This window comes from Lactuca sativa, chromosome 8 (assembly GCF_002870075.4).
Source record: "Lactuca sativa cultivar Salinas chromosome 8, Lsat_Salinas_v11, whole genome shotgun sequence".
Classification (NCBI taxonomy): domain Eukaryota; kingdom Viridiplantae; phylum Streptophyta; class Magnoliopsida; order Asterales; family Asteraceae; genus Lactuca; species Lactuca sativa.
The window spans coordinates 217,693,749-217,715,464 of NC_056630.2; the positions used below are offsets into that span (position 1 = coordinate 217,693,749).

General features: G+C 37.7%; 2 protein-coding genes across 2 annotated transcripts; one reads left to right on the forward strand and one right to left on the reverse strand.

Moving 5' to 3' along the window:
* Window positions 1–739: 739 nt before the first annotated feature.
* On the forward strand, window positions 740–2,660 carry LOC111903697 (3-hydroxy-3-methylglutaryl-coenzyme A reductase). The gene is made up of 2 exons (XM_023899445.3): window positions 740–1,634; window positions 1,718–2,660. Exons 1-2 carry the CDS (start codon window positions 844–846, stop codon window positions 2,484–2,486), a joined length of 1,560 nt encoding a protein of 519 aa, XP_023755213.1. The 5' UTR covers window positions 740–843; the 3' UTR covers window positions 2,487–2,660.
* A 2,448-nt stretch (window positions 2,661–5,108) lies between these two features.
* On the reverse strand, window positions 5,109–7,141 carry LOC111903696 (3-hydroxy-3-methylglutaryl-coenzyme A reductase). The gene has a single exon (XM_023899444.3). The coding sequence runs from the start codon at window positions 6,896–6,898 to the stop codon at window positions 5,204–5,206; it is 1,695 nt and encodes a 564-aa protein (XP_023755212.1). The 5' UTR covers window positions 6,899–7,141; the 3' UTR covers window positions 5,109–5,203.
* Window positions 7,142–21,716: the final 14,575 nt, after the last annotated feature.

Consider the following 21,716-nt stretch of genomic DNA (forward strand, 5'->3'; position numbering starts at 1 on the left):
GTAATTTTTATACACGTAGTAATAATTCAATAATATTAACGTATGTAACGGACTAAATGAAATCCAACTATTTAAATCAATAAACCAGTTCAAATGATTTTTTATCGGTTCTATTACACCACTTTAACCCGGTTTTTGAAGCAACCATTCAGTTGATCCGGTCTAGAAAATAACATAAAACTGGTTCTTATTGAATCACTCTTGTCTTTGGTTCCCAATTACATTTTAGACTAGCCGATTCAAACCGGGTTTTAAAACATTATATGAAAGTATGTGTCAATGATGGGATAATCCATTGAACTCAATGAGTTCAATGGGTTTTAGATGTTATGACTTTCTCCTTTTATTCTTGAAATTATAATCATGCTAACTTAGACCCTCAATTTTTGTAATTATATCGATTTGTCCAATATCACATAATATAACAGCTACAATTACCAAATCAATACAATTACAAAAGTTTAGGATCTGGCACATCTAAATATTCCACAACTAAATGGTGACAACCACAATTGACAATACCTCTATAGTCTAGTCTAGTTTGTCATTAATCCGCGTATAGATGGTTTTATTTAAAAAAAACTAAAATATAGTTCCCTATATACTTTACCAATTATTTATGCAAGATTGCTGCTGTGTGCAACTTTACATGGTCACAAGTTACTTGACTTATAATTTGGCCATCAACTATACTGCTTTACATGAATAACCAAACGGTCAAATACTTGTAGCCGTGATGCATATATATGAACGCCATAGATGTGGTGTCATTTCTCATTCTTGATTACATTGTTAATTAATACTCCTATATCACATTCTTGACTAAAACTTGCTACTGCCAATATGGTGGTGGATACTCGAAATGTTGTCTTCTTTACTGTCTTTTTCTTTGTTGTACATTACCTTCTTATCAGGTGGCGTGAGAAGATTCGTAATTCTACACCTATTCATGTTGTCACTGTGTCCGAGATGGCAGCCATTATCACATTTGTCGGATCTTGTATCTATCTTCTTCTTTACTTCGGCACTACCCTCGTTCACCACACACACTTTTCAGACGACGAGGAAGCAGAAGAAACAAAAAACCATTCAGCCATCGGTTGCAAATTTGATGTGTTGTTAACACATGCTGAAAAGAAAGAAACAACCACCGGAGAGGATGAGGAGGTGATTCAAGCGGTGGTTTCAGGTAAAACACCATCGTATTTACTTGAATCAAAGCTTGGAGACTGCAAGCGTGCTGTTTTCATCAGAAGAGTGGCGTTAGAGAGAATCACCGGAAAGTCTCTGGAAGGTTTGCCGGTAGATGGGTTTGATTATGAATCGATTTTAGGACAATGTTGTGAGATGCCGGTAGGTTATGTCCAAATTCCGGTGGGTATCGCCGGCCCTTTGTTGTTGGACGGAATGGAGTTCTCCGTCCCCATGGGCACCACCGAAGGGTGTCTTGTGGCTAGCACGAATCGCGGTTGCAAGGCTATTTATGTCTCCGGTGGAGCCACTAGCGTGTTACTTAAAGATGGCATGACTCGCGCTCCAATCGTAAGGTTTGCCACTGCGAAGCGAGCTGCTGATTTGAAGTTCTTCTTAGAAGAACCACTCAACTTCCAGAATCTAGCTTCGGTCTTCGACAGGTAATTATAACTTTATAAGATAGTTTAATTTAAGTCATCATAACATGAACATGGCTTATTAACATGGTAAACTTGCATGGCAGATCAAGTCGATTTGCGAAGCTTCGGAAAATCCAATGTGCGATTGCCGGGAGAAATCTATACATAAGGTTTACCTGCAGCACCGGTGATGCAATGGGGATGAACATGGTTTCTAAAGGTGTTCAAAACGTTTTAGAGTATCTCCAGGCTAACTTTCCGGATATGGACGTGATTGGCATCTCCGGGAACTATTGTTCCGATAAGAAACCGGCAGCGGTGAACTGGATAGAAGGAAGAGGCAAATCTGTGGTGTGTGAGGCGATTATAACAGAAGATGTGGTGAAGAAGGTATTGAAGACGACTGTAGCTTCGTTGGTAGAACTGAACATGCTCAAGAACCTCACCGGATCCGCCATGGCCGGAGCTCTTGGTGGGTTCAATGCCCATGCTAGTAACATTGTGTCAGCGGTGTTTCTTGCAACCGGACAAGATCCAGCTCAGAATATTGAGAGCTCGCACTGTATCACCATGATGGAAGCTGTGAATGGTGGCCGAGATCTTCATGTGTCGGTGACCATGCCGTCGATCGAAGTTGGGACTGTCGGTGGTGGAACACAATTAGCTTCACAATCAGCTTGTTTAAACTTGTTGGGAGTAAAAGGTGCAAACAAAGAATGGGCTGGATCAAATGCACGTCAGTTGGCTAAGGTGGTTGCTGCCGCCGTTCTCGCCGGAGAGTTGTCTCTAATGTCTGCAATCGCGGCGGGGCAGCTTGTGAAGAGCCACATGAAGTATAATCGCTCGAATAAAGATATTTCTGCTAAATCTTAATGAGTGCTCGGCCTGGTCTCCCTTGGGGTTTGATGATAGATTAATTAACTCGTCTAAAGTTTTCTTTGGCATTGGATAGAAAATATTTATTTGGCAAATATGCTTGCTTTTTTATTTATACTATTTGTAAAACTAAATGTATATTAGATTTTTAACCAGAGTGATCTTATCCCATTTTGTGGGGACCAAACATGTCTAAATATGAAAGTCTATAGACAAAATCTGTCAATATACGATAATCATTTGGCCAAAATCTGGAACCCAAAAAGTCGAGATACCAAACCTATTGATATACTAGATTCTTGTGGCCAAAGTCTAAAATCAAAAAAGTTTAGGGACGTGACCTATCAATATAGAAAAGTGTTTGTGGTGAAAGTTGGAGAGAAAAAAGAAACGAACTAGTTATTTTGACAATTGTAATCGGTATATATAATAAGGATGGTAAATACCCTCGCTCAAATAAATCATCAAATTATGAGGATACAAAGACACTATTTCAGAGTGGGGTAAACAAAACAATAAGAGATAAATATACAAGGGAGAATTTTGTTTATACATTTATTAAACGATTAAATATCGTATTTACCTGACCTAAACTTTAAATATCATATTTGTCCTTGTTAATGTTGCCAAATTATGAGGATACAAAGACACTATTCCAGAGTGAGGTAAACAAAACAAAACAAAACAATAAGAATGATAAGTATACAAGGGAGAATTTCTTTTATACATTTACTAAACAACTAAATATATGATAAGTCTAACCTATACTTTAAATATCATATTTGTTCTTGTTAATATTTTAAAATATCAAATTTATCCAAATCTATTTTTTTGATAGTTTTTATTATTTAATAATTTTTTTACCATCTTAAAATCATTAAAACTAAAACAACAACCAAATGGACAATATTACTCTTCTTTATTCACACGAGGTTTTAATACTTCAAGTTGTCTTCGTCACGACCTCCCTTCATTTAGGTACCATTCAAGGTATTCGTTTTTAATTGATTTTTTTTATTGATTGGTTGAACTTGAACAGATTTAAAGAGCTTTTACTACTAAGGAGGTTTCAAGTTTTTAAGTTGTTGGAAAAGAAACTATTGATCTTTTGATTGCAGAATCAAGAATGGAAGTTGACAAAAATGATGGTAAAGATGGGCATGAAACTAAAAAGAATCGGTTACTGCAGGAGGTAACATTTGACATATGCGTTTACATCTATATAGGTTCAGAACACATGGAGGTAGTACATTCTTTCATCTTTTTTATCATCAAAATAATTTTAGCATATCAAAGTTTCTTATAATGCTGAGTTTCAGAAACTTAAGGAATTGTCAAACCATTATGCCTTTTTAATCGGAAAAAAAAAAAAAGAAAGTTGTTAATAGATGAAAATTTTGCATACAATGTGAAGCTTAAAGAGGTTCAGCAGTTGCTAAGTTTAGAAACTAGAAGTGATGGAAAGGGTGCAAAATCCGAAAAGGGAAAGAATGTTGAGAATTTATCCGATGGAAGTTATGATGAGATCAGGAGTTTTTAGGGGTTCGAGTGTGAGCAAGGCTGCATAAATGGCTACAGAGTAATCTCCTCTTTTAACCTTACTTAATCTAAAACCAATATTTATACACTATTAATTAAGGGCGTCAGTTCATCATTGATATATTTTACAGGTTTGCTAATGTGTTTTCCTCGAGTGATATTGTTCTAAGAAATGGTGGCAAGCTAGATTCTCTTCACTCTGATGCTTACTAACGACTGCAGGAAAAAAGTGGTCAGAGGCAAGAAAGAAGATGGTAAGAGATGATTGTGTATGCAATTGTGAGGAAGACGCCTTGAGGAAGACAACCACAATATTAAAACCACCTCTGAATTAAACATCAATAAATGTAAAGGAATTGTATTTTTGTCCATTTGGTTATTGTTTTAGTTTTAATGATTTTAAAATGGTAAAAAAGATTACTAAATAATAAAAATTATTAAAAGAAAATAGATTTGGATAAATTTGATATTTTAAAACATTAACAAAGGTAAATATGATATTTAAAGTTTAGGTCGAACAAATATGATATTTAGTCGTTTAGTAAGGTATATACCAAATTCTCTCTTTAAACAACTAACTAGGATGTCATAGATTCAATCTCTGACAAAGAAAACAAATATGTGTCGTTCAAAAAAGAATATATAAATTTAAACATTTAATGATATGGTGTTATGTAATGGAAAGGCTCTTCTTCAAAAATAGATGTGTAATACACGTATGTGCCGGTGGAGAATTTGTGAAAACAGAGTCGATATATCAGATGAGCCGACAAAAATCAATAGTTGAAGGACCAAACTGTCAAACCCCTAAATTATTGTGGCCAAAACTTAAAGTAAGTAAAATTTATTGTCGAGTCCATGAGCTTTAAAAGCATCCACAATGCAAGTAGAATAAGAGTTAAATAGAAAAATTGAATAATTGTTAAATGCTTCAATAAAAAGAATATGATAATTATATTAAATATGTGTTTAATGGGCTGTGGATGATATTCGTATGGTTATTGAATGGATAATCGGACAATCTATCCATTAAATCGGATGTTGTAAAAATGTTGTAAGAGTTCCATGGATAAAATAAAATAATAGAATTTGTAGTTGTATTGGCTCGAATATACAATGAATAACTTCCCCTACAACAGAATCCAAGTTTACAAAGGCCAACAATTTGACAAATATTAAGGTTTGGCAGAAACATCTTTGCTTGAACGGTTGTACTTCATGTGACTCTTGACAAGTTGCCCAGCCGCAATTGCAGACATCAGCGACAACTCTCCGGCCAAAACAGACCCCGCCACCACCTTCGCCAACTGCCTTGCATTTCCTCCGGCGCACTCTCTATTTGCACCCTTCACTCCCAACAAATTCAAACACGCAGACTGTGATGCCAACTGGGTCCCACCACCAACCGTCCCCACCTCAATCGACGGCATAGTCACAGACACATGAAGGTCTTTCCCGCCATTGACAGCCTCCATCATCGTGATACAATGAGAGCTCTCAACATTCTGGGCCGGATCTTGTCCTGTAGCAAGATACACAGCCGACACGATGTTACTCGCATGAGCATTAAAACCGCCCAAAGCTCCGGCCATGGCGGATCCCGTGAGGTTCTTGAGCATGTTCAACTCCACCAACGAAGCTACATCCGTCTTCAACACCTTCTTCACCACTTCTTCCGGTATCACCGCCTCACACACCACCGATTTCCCTCTCCCTTCAATCCAGTTCACCGCCGCCGGTTTCTTATCGGAACAATAGTTCCCGGAGATGCCAATCACATCCATGTCAGGGAAGTCCGCTTGGAGATACTCCAAAACGTTTTGAACACCTTTCGAAACCATGTTCATCCCCATCGCATCTCCCGTGCTACAAGTAAACCTAATGTATAGATTCTTCCCTGCAATCGCACATCGGATTGTCTGAAGCCTCCCAAATCGGCTCGATTTGTTGAAAACAGAAGCTAAGGTTCCGAAATTGAGCGGCTCCTCCAAGAAGAATTTCAAATCCGCCGCCCGTTTCGCGGTGGCGAAACGAACCACCGGAGCCCGAGTCATCCCGTCTTTAAGTAACACACTGGTGGCTCCGCCGGAGACATAAATAGCTTTACAACCGCGATTCGTGCTAGCGACAAGACACCCTTCGGTGGTGGCCATGGGGACGGAGAACTCCATTCCGTCCAACAACAAGGGGCCGGCGATACCCACCGGAATTTGGACATAACCTACCGGCATCTCGCAACATTGACCTAATATCGATTCATAATCAAGCCCCTCAAGCGGCAAACCTTCCAGAGATTTTCCGGTGATTCTCTCTAACGCCACTCTTCTGATGAAGGCTGCACGCTTGCAGTCCCCGAGTTTCGATTCCAGTGAGTAAGACGGTGTTCTGCCGGAAACCACCGCTTGTATCACCTCTTCATCTTCTTCACTAACAACTGTATCTGTTGCTACGATTACTGTTTCCACTTCCTTCTTCATGACTTCTTTTACAGATACGATATCAGATTCGCGAATAATGGAAGCACCACAGGGAGTTGTTTCTCCTTCTACTTCGTCTTCTTCCTCTGTTTCTGTAAATGGTGTAGCCTGGACGAAGTTCATACCAAAGAATCCAAGAAGGTAGATACAGGAGGCGAAGAATGTGATAATGGCAGCCATTTCAGACATGTTGACGACATGGAGAGGAGTGGAGTTTCTGATCTTCTCACGCCATCTGATAAGAAGGTAATAAACAACCGAGAAGAAAACAGTAAAGAAGATTCCCATCGGAATAGAGATTGCATCGAAAGCCTTTGGAGAATCCACCATTTTTTTGTTTTCTGTTTTCAACATCTGATCTTCTGAATGTTGATCAAATTGAGCTTTTCCCATGTCTTTTTGAGTGTTGAAGGTATAAGATTGAATGTTGTTGATCAAGGATGAGAAATAAGATCAGATTTGGGGTGAATATATATAGAAAGATGGCAGCTTATGAGACAAAACATAAGTCTTATCTTGAGGACGCCTACATTGAATTATGAAGACCATATACGCATGGAGTCAAAGAAAGGTAGCAAACTTGAAACTTCCATTAAAATAATTGGACATGATAGGGACAATTTCGTGAAATAAATAAATGTGTATATAAACAAAAGTGTGTACAAATTATTGATTCCTTGTATCTGACTGATGAGTGTTGATAATTGATGTAGGCTTTGTTTTAAACGTGTAAAATAGACTTGGTGTAGCCCACCATAACATAGCATCCGTGATCGTTTTGTGCAAAATTGTATTTGTAGTAGGCATTTCATCGAACACCTTTGGTGCATTCTCAAACTAACTCTGATTTTCAACACCAATCAACCTAAACACTGCCAAGAAACAGATTTATATGATCTTTGTTGCCCAAAATCCAATACCAGCGTATGTATTGCTATAAACAACATTAACGTGAATGAAAGAGACAAAAGATTTTTCTGGTTAGACTAAAATAGAGGTTGACTTAGAAGAATTGGATTTAGCAGGTTTATAGAAATGAAGAATCTACTTAAAGTCTTTTTTTGGTGTTCTTGAAAACGTAGCATGTGAAATCAGTTTGAATTGCATAGAAGATAGACAGTAGGTTCTTTTTTCTGAATCGTGCAGGGAAGATAGACTTGACACAAACAATGGTGGACAAGAATCAGGAGAACATTGATTCCTTTTGGTTTTTCACCATGCTAAAAAAGAAAAACAGGTAACGAATTATAAACCATTTATAATATTGTATTTATCGGTGGAAATGTTTCAAACTCACCTAGATTTACCGGAAACCTAACAAAAATTAAATGAAATTTTTTTGATTAAAATATCGATTCAAAAGACATTAGTTAATTAGTTTATGTAGAATAATTTAGTATTTTAATAATAAATTGAAGTTTAGTTTATGTAGAATAATTTAGTATTTTAATAATAAATTGAAGTCTGTGTTATTATATGTATTATTATATGTACCCCATAATTTATAAAAGAGTAAATTACACGAATGGTCCCTATGTTTTAGGGTAATTTACATGTTTGGTCCCTAACTTATTTTTTAATTCGGAAGGTCCTTACAGTTTGTTTTTGTTACACGTTTGGTCCCTTTTTTTACCTAAAAAGACTATTTTGTCATTGAATTTTTAATTTATGTAAATAAACACACCCCCAACTTCATTCCCCTCACCTTACCTTACCTATCCCACCATTTTTTCCTATTTAAATGATAGTCTTTTTAGGTAAGATAGGGACCAAGCGCGCAACAAAAACAAATAGTAAGAACCAAACGCGTAACAAAAACAAACAGTAAGAACCATTCATGTAATTTACTCTTTATAAATCTGTAATTTACTCTTTATAAATTTTCTCCATCTATTATATTATATGTACCCATAATTTATAAAATTTCTCTATCTATTCCTATTTTGTCATTTTGTTGTTTTTAAAAATTTTTGTTTTGTTTTTTTGTTGTTTTTTTATTTTGTCATTTTGTTGTTTTTTAATTATTATTTAATAATAAAAAAATTAATCAAGCACAACTTTAAAAAAATATAAAAAATTAAAATAAATAAATAAATAAAATTAAAAAAAAAAAAAAAAAAAAAAAAAAAAAAAAAAAAAACTCATTTTAATAGTCAAAGCATTTTCATCTTTTCATGCGTGGTTTTCTTGACTTTTAATAATACATTTTTATATAAAAAATAAACCTTCTTTTAACGGTCAAAACATCTTCATATCATATATAATTTACTTTTATTTTGTCATTTTGCCTCTATATGTAACAATAAAAAAAATTCATTTTTTTTCAATCATCACAATTTTTAATCATCACAAACTTACTTTATTATCTTTCGGCTAATAAAATTTACATTTCCAACTCTTCAACTTTTACAATATATTCATTTTCTTTGCATGATGTTCAATCATTTATCTTTAATAATAAAGAAATTGATTTGATGTTTTGTTTTCTTTTATTATTACGTATATATAATATGATCGATCCATCAACTGAAATCATTCAAAATTTCATATCTCACATATCTACGTAGACATATCTACAACGATTGAATCACATGGCGGATTTTCATACTAATCAGTTTTTTTTTCTTTTTGGATAGTTTTAGTATATGTAATGCTCGTTTCAGGTATTAATTACTTTTCAGGATTTTAGGGTTTTAGACTGGAACTCGACGAGTTGGGGAGCTCCAACTTGTCGAGTAGAGATCATTTTGGACGTAGGATTTAGGATCTACTCGACGAGTTGGAAGGCCCAACTCGACGAGAAGAAGCTGTAAAGGGAAACCCTACTTTTCAGGGGTGTGTACCTTATTTAAGGAACATATGGCTCATTTGTGGCCTCTCTCATCGTCCTCATTGTCCAGAGAGAAACCCTAGTCATGCCTTAATACTTTCTTGAGTGTGTGTGAGATTTGGAGGGTGAATCTTGTGCTCTTTGGAATGAAACTAGAAGTTTGAATGGATTGAAGTGAGGAGGAGGCTATAGATCTGGCATCTACCATGTATTAGCATCCATTTGGAGGTAAAAAGGCTCCACCTTGACCTCTTGTTTCATAGATCTCCTCCCATGGGAGTTTAGTGCATTTTAAACCCATTTTGGGAGCCACTTTTGGAGTTGAGCATGATTTGAAGTTGTGACTTCAGATCTGGACACCTTAGGCCTCCTTGGGCCTAAAGATTCAAGCTTTATCAAGCTTTGGTCTTTCTATATGCCATAAACCCATTCATAAGCTTAGTTTTGAGTGTTTTAGCCTCTTAAGGCCTTACATGAACGTAAAGTTGGCAACTTTACGTGGTAACTACACCCTAGGGGACTGGATCCATAGTTTGGAGCTTTGGATTCAATTGGAGAGGTCTGAATATGAAAAGGTTGAAGGAACTCGACGAGTTGGATCGAATTACCCCGCCTTCTAGATACTGAGTGAACTCGAAGAGTTGACGAGACAACTCAGCGAGTTGGCGAGGGTTTATCCCGGTTTTCTGGACTCTGAAGGAACTCGACGAGTTGCTAGATGCACCCGACGAGTTAAGGTCAACATGGACTGTTGACCTTGACTTTGACTATGGTTGTCAAGTTTGACCTTAAGGGTATTTCTAGTATTTCGGGATTTTGACAAAGTTAGTCACATGATAATTGTAGGCAGTTTTGTTAGAGTTGCAAGTTGGGATTGACTTTATCAATTCAGCATTTCTTGAGAGGTGAGTCTCATCACCATACCAATAGGTCGAAGACACCAAGGCCGGCCCATTATGTGTTGTGTAATATATTAAGTTGTTATGTGATATGTGATATGCTAAGTAGGAAGACCCCGGGAGGAGCCCATGGCAGTCGGATATCAGACCAAGCGGAGGAGTCCATCGCATTCCAGGTAAAGACCATGTGGGGGAGCCCATGGCAAACAGCTAAGACCATGTGGGGAGCTGATGGCACATAGGTCTAAAACCCTGGGGGAGCCCACGACATCCTGGAGTAAGACCCTGGAGGGAGTCCACGACATCCCTACATGTTTATATGTGTGCTATGTAGTATTGTTAGGTTAAAAAAATTGCTTTATACTTTGATTTTCTAAGCATTTATTGTTTTTAGTCTTGGGGGAAAATATTATTGGGTTTATTTGTAGCTTGGACCGAAATTCAGTCTAGCATTGGGTTTGGGCCTTGAGTTTGCGGTCCATATATATATATATATATATATATATATATATATATATATATATATATATATATATATATATATATATATATATATATATATATATAGTGAGGAGTGGAGGAGTGAGACACAAGTGGTGGAGCATATTCTAGAGAGAGAAAGTTAGAGAGAAGAAGTGTGTGTGTGTGTGTGTGAATCTTGTGTTGGAGCATCAATCTTATCATCAATACATCATAGATACATATTCTTCTTCTTCTTCTTCTTCTTCTCCATCCTATCTTGCATCATCCGCTTGATTGGGATTCTGCACCATCAAGCGGATCGGATTGATACATCAAGCTAATTTAAGGGACTTACAGTTGATATTAGAGCTTGGATTGTATCAATCTTTTTGGCAAGATCTGCAGCATTTTTGCATTTTTTTTTTCTTGAAGGATTTTACATTTTTGGATAGTTTTTGAAAAATTATTGGGGATTTGTTCTTCGTGTTTTTCATAAAAATGAGTTTTTGATCGAGTTTTAGGGCTAAAATGTGAAAATTCACGTTTTTTGGTCGTAAACAGCGAAATCCGGCAACCATTTTCGCATTCAACGTGTTTTTCCGAACCCGTTTACAGCCGTGAACCCGTTTACATCCGTAAACCCCGTTTACAGCCGCAAACCCCGTTTACAGCCGTAAACCTCGTTTCCAGCTGTAAACTCGTTTTCGATCAAATAACTTCGTTTTCGGCTCTAAGGATATATTTTTGGTTTAAAAAAACTAAATTAGTTTTTCAAATTTTAAAGTTTCATTTTCAACCCAAAGTTTTGACTTTTAATTTTTGACTTTCTAAATTGACTTTTGACATCAAAATTTGACTTTGACTTTTAAGTTTGACCTTTGACTTTAAACTTTGACTTTCTTGTTTAACTCTCAAATTTTCACTTTTAGCTTTTCGGTTTGACTTTTAAGGTTGAATTTTGAGGTTTATAGTTAAAGGGAATTTCTGGTAAACAATGAGTTCCTCAAACATCTCGGTCAATGAAGTTTTATGTTCTCAATCTTGTGAAGCTACGATTAAGTTTCTTCGTGAACAAAATGATTTGCTAAAAAGGGATAATGAGGACCTTAAATATGAATGATATACACTTAGGAATGCCCAAAACCTTTAAAAGCACAACTAGAGGCCAAAACCAAGGATTTTAGAAAATTTCAAAAAGAATACAGTAATAAATGTGTGAATTATGATTATGTTAAGGAACAACTTGCTAACTTGACTACCGAACTTGATGCATTGAAAGCTAAATATAAAGATGTTGAATTCAACTTTAAGAAATTTGATGTGTTAAGTGAGTAAGTTGCATCCATGATAGAAAAACAATTAACATTTAAAGATAATCAAACCAAGGGTCTAGGGTATCACAGCGTACCACCTCCTTTCAGTGACAACTATAACCCACCCCTTGAGACTAATGAGGAAGAAATTTTTGCTCAGTTTGGCCCACTCCCTGAACAAGCTTCAGTTAATACTGAACAATCTGGGCCAACTGTAAATATTAAGGTGAATGTTTTTAATGATTCTACTTCTTGTGCAGGTAAAGTAGCAGAAGATGAGAGCAACAAGGACACTATTGAACAAACTAATGTCTCCTTGAACTCTAAATATGTTGCTTCTATCTCAGTTACTTCTAAACCTGATGTTGGTAATTACAGGCCACCAAAACAAGCGAAACAAAGTGTCTGCTGCAAGTGTGCTTGTCGGAACAATCAGAGACAAGGCAAGGGCACGCCACCGGGGGGCAGGAAGAAACAATTCCTACGTGAAGAAAAAGACATGTTTTCATTGTGGAATACCTGGACACATTGCCAAAAATTGTCAAATCGCGCATACATTCCCTACTATACACAAGGCTGGCAGAATGCACAAAGAGGGAGCTTTTCCAAAAGAAACACTTCAAGGCCACGTTCAAACAATGGTGACTAGAACGTGCAGAAGGCCAAGAATCAAAATCCCAAAGTCAAGAAGGGAATGTCGGACAAGAATTCCAATCCAAAAGATGATCCAGTGAAACCAAGATCGGTTAGATCAAAGTCATCTCAAAGATCGGCTTCAAGTTCAAAATCAAGTGTCGAGGCACCCATCCGCTCATACAAGAAATTGGTTAAACCCAACTACAGATGGGTACCAAAGGTTCAATCTCCCAAATCATCTAATGATTCTAACATTTCTTCATCTTTTGTTTGTGATAAGCAGGATATGTCATGGGAGAAAGTACCTTGCAAAGATGAAAAAGCTCGACCTAGTTTCAAAATGGACTAGGTTCCAAAGACCAACTAATCCCGCTCTGTGCTGGAGCAGCTATGGAGGCATATCATCATATTTTGGTTTGTTTGTAATGGTTGTTCCAAGCACATGATAGGGGACATCTCTCAACTGTACAACACTCAGAACTTTAAGTAAGAGTATGTGTCCTTTGCGGGAAAGGGAGAAAGGAAAAGATCACACTTGGGGTTTGTACTTAACGATGTGAAGAATTTTCATATACGTTCTAAGATTGAAATATGTGTGCTGTTCTCAGACCTTCTGGATGCAAATTCAATTGATGACTTACGGTTTGAGTTTTCTTCTTAATAGTCCCGAGTTTTTCTTACAGTGATTCTTTTTGAAGATAATCTTTTATTTTCTTATAGTCTTTCGTTAGTAGGTATTATTGGGAAGTGATATGAAGTCTAGTGCTAAAGGGCAATTTGTGATTCGTGTAATGCACTAAAGTCGAATTCTCTAGACTATGTGTTCAATTTGCTGGTAGGCATAAAGGATTCAAAAGGACTAGACATTGATTGACAAATGAACGGACTTTAAAATATGAACTTAGATAGTTTCATTTGGATTGACAATACGATTCTCGGGTAGATTGAGCAATGAGATAAACATGGGAACCTATGAGATACACTAAAAGTTAATTATCTAGAACTGTGGCTCAACATTTCCTTGATGTATGGACTCATGTCCTTAATTCCGGTATTGATAGGGCGACTGGGGGTTCTGATAAAGTAGGTGTATAAGAAATTATTTTCTTGTTTTCTATCTGTTAGTCATATGTTGCCTCCTCTACGTGATTGGAACATATCCGACCTGGAATGCAACATATGCAACTCTATCTCTATGAATATCCTTTCTATATGTTAGTCATATGTTGTCCCCTCTACGAGATCGAAAGATCTGACCTGGGACACAGCATATGCACCCTACTATCACTATAACCCTCTATATATGTTAGTCATATGTTGTTCCCTCTGCGTGATTGGAAGACATCCGACCGGGGATACAACATATGCACTTCTATATCTGACTTATTTCTTAATGATTGTCTACTCACCTAAAGTAAGGAGTTCTTTGGAAGTTCTTGAGAACTGGGTATATTGGGAAGTAGGAAACACGTTCTAGTGCATCTAAAATTGAATCATTTAATAGGTTGTTTGTAGATCTTGCTGCTTAATTTAAGTGGACAACAATATCCTTGGTCGTCATCAGCTAAATGGTCCTTTTAGGAATATATATCACAATGAATTTTCATTTATAATATGTCAAATATGTCCATATCCTTTGTGTTTAAGTGGACCACAATACCAGTGATTGACCAGATCCAGACATGCCGGCATGTGCTGATAAACGATATTAAATTGCTTGACAACTTTGATCCCAAAAGTTTTAAATTTAGTTATTATTTTTGTTTTTGTTAAATTTGTTCATAGTTTTCCTCTATGCACAAATTTAAGGGGGAGAATTTAAAAAAATCAAACAAAAATCATAAAATTCAAAATTCCAAAAATAATTTTATTGTCTATTTTTTATTTCTTTTCAGAAAATATGAAAAATCCAAAAATATTGTGTGTTGAGTTTGTTTTTAGTTTTGATTTTATCTCTTAGTTATGTTTGTCTTGAAAAGCGAATCCAAAATTAGTGAATTTAAAGGAAGAAGAAACTCAAGGAAGCTGTACTTTCACAAGATACTACGAGAAGTCTCCATCTGAGCCAAGGTTGGGTCCTTGGACAACTGTGGTGAGAAGGGTCAATTTTGTGATCCACATGGTCTTTTTAGTCGATGGCTACTTAAAGGAGAAACAGTGATCATAAAAGAACGCTCATTCGAAGAATCAAGAAATGAAGATTATTCTTTCAACATACAATTTTTCAACCCCAGAAGCACGATGAAGCTGTACTTGAAGATTATGTGACAAATTGCATTGAAGCCTCCTCAATCAATTTGCTGCTATCTTGTACCTACTGAAGTGATCCAGAAGATTCATTATCTGTTGTTTTCTCTGAAGAATCTCAAGCTGAATGTAACCCCCGGTCTCAGGTACGAATTTAAATTTAAGTCAAACTTCATATTTTACTCTTGGACTCGGGGAGTTGGGGGCTCAACTCGTCGAGTAGGATCGACTCCGGGTCGGGGGATTAAGTGACCTACTCAACGAGTCGTAAGACTGGCTCGGCGAGTAGGAGCTGTCTGAGTGAAACCCTAAATTGGAGGGTTTGCACCCTACTTAAACATATTATGAGGCTTCCACCCCATCCTCCATCACCTCCAGAGCATTACACCCGAAACCCTAATCCTCCATAAGTGAACTTGAGCTTTCTTGGTTGTTTTGAGTATTATTTGGTGTATCTTGAAGCTAGTGGAAGAAGTGGAAGATAGAAGACTCAAGGGAGAAGGAGTAGATCTAGGAGTTGCACCCCATTTGCCATTGTTTCTGGTAATCAAGCTTACAACTTGGTCTTCTTTCTCTTAGATCTATTTGTCCCCATATTAAGAGGGTTCTGGCTCAAAAAACTTGGTCCTTGATGATTGGGACGTCCCAATTGGTTCATATATATCATATCTAGGTTCTAGGGAGGAGTACATGGCATAAAGATGCAATCTTTATGGCCATGATAGCCCCATGCATCTTATGGACCTCATTTTTGGGTCCTTTGAGCTTAAAGTCTCATGCATAGACGTAAAGTTCATGACTTTACGTTTTACATCGACTGTAGGAGCCCAAATCTACCTTTTGAATGAGTTTTGCACAACAGAAAGCGAGTTTTGGACATGGAAATTAGTCGACTCGGCGAGTCGGGGGTTTGGTATCCCAACCTTTTATGATTCGAAGGAATCCAATTTAGTTTAGAAGGGATTTAGATGAGCCCAGAGGAAGGACTCAGCGAAATAGACATAGTTATGGACCTGGAAACCATGGGACTCGGCAAGTGTATGAACGTACTCGGCGATTCCAAGGCAATTTCCCAACCCATGAAGACGGACTAGACGAGTTGTTCATACAACTCAGCGAGTCACAGACTAGTAGCACTTATGATGAAGATGAACTTGACGAGTTCAAGGTTGAACTCGGCGAGTTAGTTAGAGATTGTCCCGATATCAATTGAAGGAGAACTCGTCGAGTTCTTGCTAGACTCAACGAGTAGAGTCGGGTTGGGGGCAGGTGAACGAATAGGGACTCGGCGAGTTAGCGGGCTAACTCGGCGAGTCGAGTCAACTGGATGTTGAATTTGACTAGGATGTTGACTTTAGCTGGGGGTAAAATGGTCATTTTACCCTAAGATTAGTTATCAGTTTTTTACTAAGTGTCTTTATGGAAATTATAGTCGGGGAGTCCCCGGAGCAGCAGACAGAGATTTCTTACCCAGAGATTCAGCAGTCAGACACACGAGGTGAGTTTTCCTTCAGTAGGTACGGGTCTAAGGCACCAATGCCGATCCGTTTATGTAGTAGAGTATGACGGGGTTAGCCCGATGCAGTCTATATGTTTCAAGACCTCGGTCCAATGTCGGGGCGGTCCCGAAGAGTAGTTATGTATGCTTGATGTCTTTTATGTTTCATGCATGTTTATGTGTTATATGTTATGTGTTCTGGGGTAATCCCGATATAAGTTAGTCGATATGCCATGTATTATGTATTTCGGGGCAAGCCTGATGTATCCTAGTTTATGTGTTATATGTATTTGTTCCGGGCTTCGGTCCGATGTCGGGGCAAGCCCGATGCAGATTCTGTGATTATGTTATGTGTTTATGATATATGTTATGCTATGTATGTGTCGGGGTAAGCCCGATGTCGGGGCAAGCCCGATGCCTAATGTGGTCGGATGCCGGGGTGAGTTCGATGTCGGGTAAGCCGATGTCGGGATTCATCCCGATGCAGTGGGATTAGTCCCAGAGTTATGTTATTTGTGATATGTGCTTTGTATGATATGTGGTAATTTGGGGGAGCTCACTAAGCTTCGTGCTTATAGTTCCAGTTTTGGTTTGAGGGATTCGAGCACACTTTCGGGTGTGTCTGAACTCAAATTGAGGAAATGGTATAAATTTTTCAAAAGAAAAGAGTGTTAGAAAAGAAAAAAGAATTATTAGAAAGAAAAGAATTTTGAAAAGAGAAAAGGGTGTGGTGCATGCAATCAGCCGAGCTCTAGTAAGTACTCCCAAATTACCCATACAAGTTTATGTTATGTTACGATATCAGCTTTATTAGAACAACATGCTAGATTAGGACTAAGGATCTAGGAAGGATGCCTTATGTGTCTGTTATATGAGATTCAGCCTTATGAGAACTGCATGCTAGTACAAAGTAGTCAGGATGATAGCCTAAGTAGTATACGCTTGATTATGTGTACTCAATGCCCGAATGTTGCTTGCTTTGTGCTGTTAGGAGTTCCAGTTGTCTTTCACTAACTAGTAAACAAATATGTTAAAGTTACATATTACAAGGAATAAATAATTTCAGAAGGTTATGTCTAGCTCTATTTCACAGCTCTCTTTTGAGTCCAACCGTTGTAGAGTAGGATCTCTCATCCAAAGAATTATCTAGTCTGAGTAATATGTAATAGTATTCGCGAGCTAGTTATGACAAAAAGACAGGGACTTCATATGCAGTTGATGGCGGAGAGTGAGTTGGTGATTACCCTAGGGCAAGCCTAGGATGAGAGTAGTAGAGAGCAGTAGCAGTAGTGAAGGGTCCAGTTAATGGTTTGGTCTAGGCTTTCAGTGTGTATTATTTTGGATAGAGTCTGTAATACTATTTACGAATTGTGTATGCATTTTGGAATGTCTATGTGTTTAAGACCGTAAACTGTGTTTACGGCCGTAAACTAGTTTACAGTCGTAAACCCTGTTTACGGTAGCAAACCCAGTTTACGGTTTGGTCTTGTATATATAGAGGAGGTGTTTGTCTTTAGTAGGTTATTGATGCCATTGCATTTACCGAGAGTCCATCAAGTTGTACCTGACGATTTATTGAATATAATCGTGTGCAAGCTTGGTTTCTTTTTATCTTATTCTTCTTGTGTGATTGATTGCTGCTTAACTACTGGTAAAGATCCATATTTGGACCTTACAATTGGTAACAGAGCGGAAACCGGTGTTAAGGATTCTTTCAATCGATTTTTGGGCTACTTCAACCGATATCTTTGAAGTTCGAACCTGCTGTTAGTGTTTATGTGGTGAAGGGAATCGTTTCTACTGAAAAATCGTGTTTATAAGGGCTTTCTGGGAGTTTGTTATCAACCGTAAACTCCATTTACAGTTGTTGAATCAAGAACATCAAGAACCGTAATCTCAGAATTATCATAAACCGTAAACTGACTTTCAAGGACAATAAACACATAAACCGGAAACTCACAAACCGTAAACTCATATACCGTAAACCCTGTTTACGGTCGTAATCCCCTGAACCGTAAACCTAGTTTACGGTCGTAAACCTTTCAACCGTAAACTCAAATTTTGAACTTAATTTACTTAATTTGCTTGATTTCGAATGGATTCTCAAAGCCAAAATCATTTTCAAGAACTTGATGCTATCATGGGCACCACTACGCGAATTCCAAGGTTAATGTTTGCTGATGGTTTTCCCGAGTGGAACTACAGAATAGAGAAATACATAAAAATGAAAGACTTCAAGATCTGAAAATGCATCATCAAGGATCCAGTCAGAATAACCACTACAGTTGCAGGGCAAGTGGTTGACAAAAAGATAGAAAATTACACTGATGAAGACTTCGAGAGTGTGGAAGAGCAGGAGAAGGCTTTGGCCATCTTGACCATGGCCCTGTCACCAGATATTGCTCAAGGTTTCAGAGAATATATGTTTGCTAAGGCTTTGTGTGAAGCCCTAATTGAGGTTTATGAAGGGAACGAAAACATGCGGGAGAGTCACCAAGACATGCTGCGACAACGATTCAATATGTTCATGGAGAGACTCTTGAAGCACAGCTGCAGCGGTTCACATCTCTCAATACTTAAATGACTGTGGCTGGGATTTTCTATACAAAGTTAGAGATAAACAAGAAGCTACTGAATGCTCTCCCAAAATCTTGGGACATGAATGTAGCTGTCATCAAGAAGACTAAGGATCTCAGCCGTCTCTCTCTCGCTGAAGTGATGGCAGTCATCAAGGCATGTGATATTGATGACAAGTAGCGGGAGATCAACCATGTGAACTCATACTCAGCTGCGAACCTTGGCATCTCTTCTAACAATGCTCTTTCATCTTTTTCTTTTCCTCTTCCTTCTGCAGGTCATTCATTTACTACTCCGCAAGCTCAGATTCAGACTTTTCCCACTCCATCAGCTTCCTCTGCATCAGCCATGCCTTTCTCGCAAAATCAATCGTTCGTGGCTTCTCAAGCTGCTTCATCCTCAATTGGGGCTTCTTCTTCAAGGGGAAAGGAGGGTGATGAACGTCTTGCACTTGCTTCAGGGCTTGTCAATTGCTACAATGCACTCGTAGCCGGGGATCTTCCATCTCAACTGTTATTTTCCGATCTTGATCAGATTCACCCTGAAGACGTTGAGGAGATGGATATTACATGGCAAATTGCCATGGCAGTCTTTAGGGCGAAACAGTTTGCCAAAAAGACTGGTAAGAACAACTGGGGGATGAGGGCTGACAAGAAGGTTGGGTTCAGCAAGGGAAAGCTACGATGTTTCAACTGCCACGAGCTAGGGCATTTTGCTCGTGATTGTCCATAGCCAGACAAAAGATTAAATAATGATAGGACAATAGTTGCAGTCAGAAACAATCAAAGTGGTACTCAAATAAACAACGAGAAGGCTATGGTCACTCAGTCATTTGACTAGGAGGATCAGATGCAGGTCCTGAACTTGTTTGGACCTGAAACTGCCCACCTGGCACAAGTTTGTGATGATGCTCCGGCAGAGATTGTGGCAGCTGAAGATAAGATGATGGAGCTGTAGTTTGCGTTGATGGTATCTTCTTCTCATGAACCTAATACAACCGAGGTAAGTTTACCATCATGCTCTCAAGCTTGTATTGATTATGTTAAAATTCTGCATGAGAAAATTGAGACATTAGATAGTGAAGTAGAAAGCCTTAAGATTCTTCATGAACTTAATGACTCATTAAAAAGGGAAGTAGAAGACCTTAGATATGAAGGTTACCAACTCAGAAAAGGTCAAAAACCACTTAAAGCCCAATTGGAAAAAAAAATAAAGGACTTTAGGAGACTTCAGGAAGATTACAGTAATAAATGCGAGAATTATGATTATGTAGTGAAACAGTATGCTGAACTAGTGGCTGAAATTGAATCTTTAAAGGGAAAATTTGAAATCGTTGATTTTGATTTTAGGAAATTTGATGTCTCGAGTGAGGTAGTTGCAAATATGATAGACCACTTCATGCAATTTAAGAAAAATCAATCAAAGGGTCTAGGTTATAATCAAGTGCCTCCTCCCTTCAATTATTCATATCAGCATAATCCCCTGTCCAAAGAAGAGATTGCCAATGAACCATTCATGGTTTATGGCAAGCCAACTGGTTTTGTTTCGAGAGGATTTATTAATGTTGAAAGTACTAACATTTCTACTTCTCATGCAGATCAATCCTTGAATCAATCAAAGCACGAAGTTGAAGGATCTGTTTCTGAAAATAAAACTGAGTCCGAACCTGAAGTTTTAGGTTTTAATAAAGACAATAATTTTTCTGATGTTTTAAGTGACAATGTTTTTTGTGGTGGTGTTTCTATTACTTCTGATACTGTTTTGAATGGTTTGAAAATGTCTAGTTTGAACAATTTGGTTGACAATTATGATGTGTGTGATAATAATTTTGAAAAACCACCAGTTTCACAAACTTCTCCATCTAATGTACCCTCACTTGCCTCACAACCTAATTTTTGTTCATGTTCTTGTGAGAGAAGCAAGGGTGATAGTATGGAAAACAAATCTGATCAATGTAGCACAAGTTATAACAATAACAAACAGATTTGTTTCAATTGTGGTATTGGTGGTCATATAGCTAGAAATTGTCAAAATCGTATGTTTGTACATTTCGAATTTCCAAGAGGAAAGAACGAATCCAGAGGAAGGTCTTTAACTAGAAAGTCCTCTAGAAATCGTTCCCGGAATGATGATTGGAAAGACAATCGGAGTAGAAAACGAACCATTTTTCAAAAGAATAAAAGGGTTTTTTTATCACAAAGTCCCAGGCAGTTTGTCAAAACCGAGCATGGCCAAGTCAAGGTCGGTTTCGTCAAGAAGCAGCAGTGAGTTTTCAACCAAATCTGGTAGAAAACCCACATGCCTTAAGCAAACTGATAAACATTCAATCTCAAAATCACCCGGGACTATTAGAAAACCCAATTATCAATGGCTGACCAAACTAGCTTCCAATTCATCCTCCATGTCCTCTGAAAAATCTAAAAATTATCAATTTGAAAAGGCATCGGTGCCACCCAGGAAAATAATGACCTGGGTTCCCAAATCTAATTAAACCCGCACATTTTGCAGGGACAGTTACGGGGGAATGTCGTCAGACCCTGGTTCGTCGACAGCGGCTGTTCCCGGCATATGACAGGAGATATCGCCCAATTGCACAACATTCAATCATTTAATGGGGGATACATCTCCTTCGCGGGTGGAGATGGTGGCAAGATCACTCAAAGAGGAACTGTCACAAACAGGGTTTTAAGTTTCGAGAATGTTAATTTTGCTCCCGAGCTGAAGCATAGTCTGTTAAGTGTATCTTAGA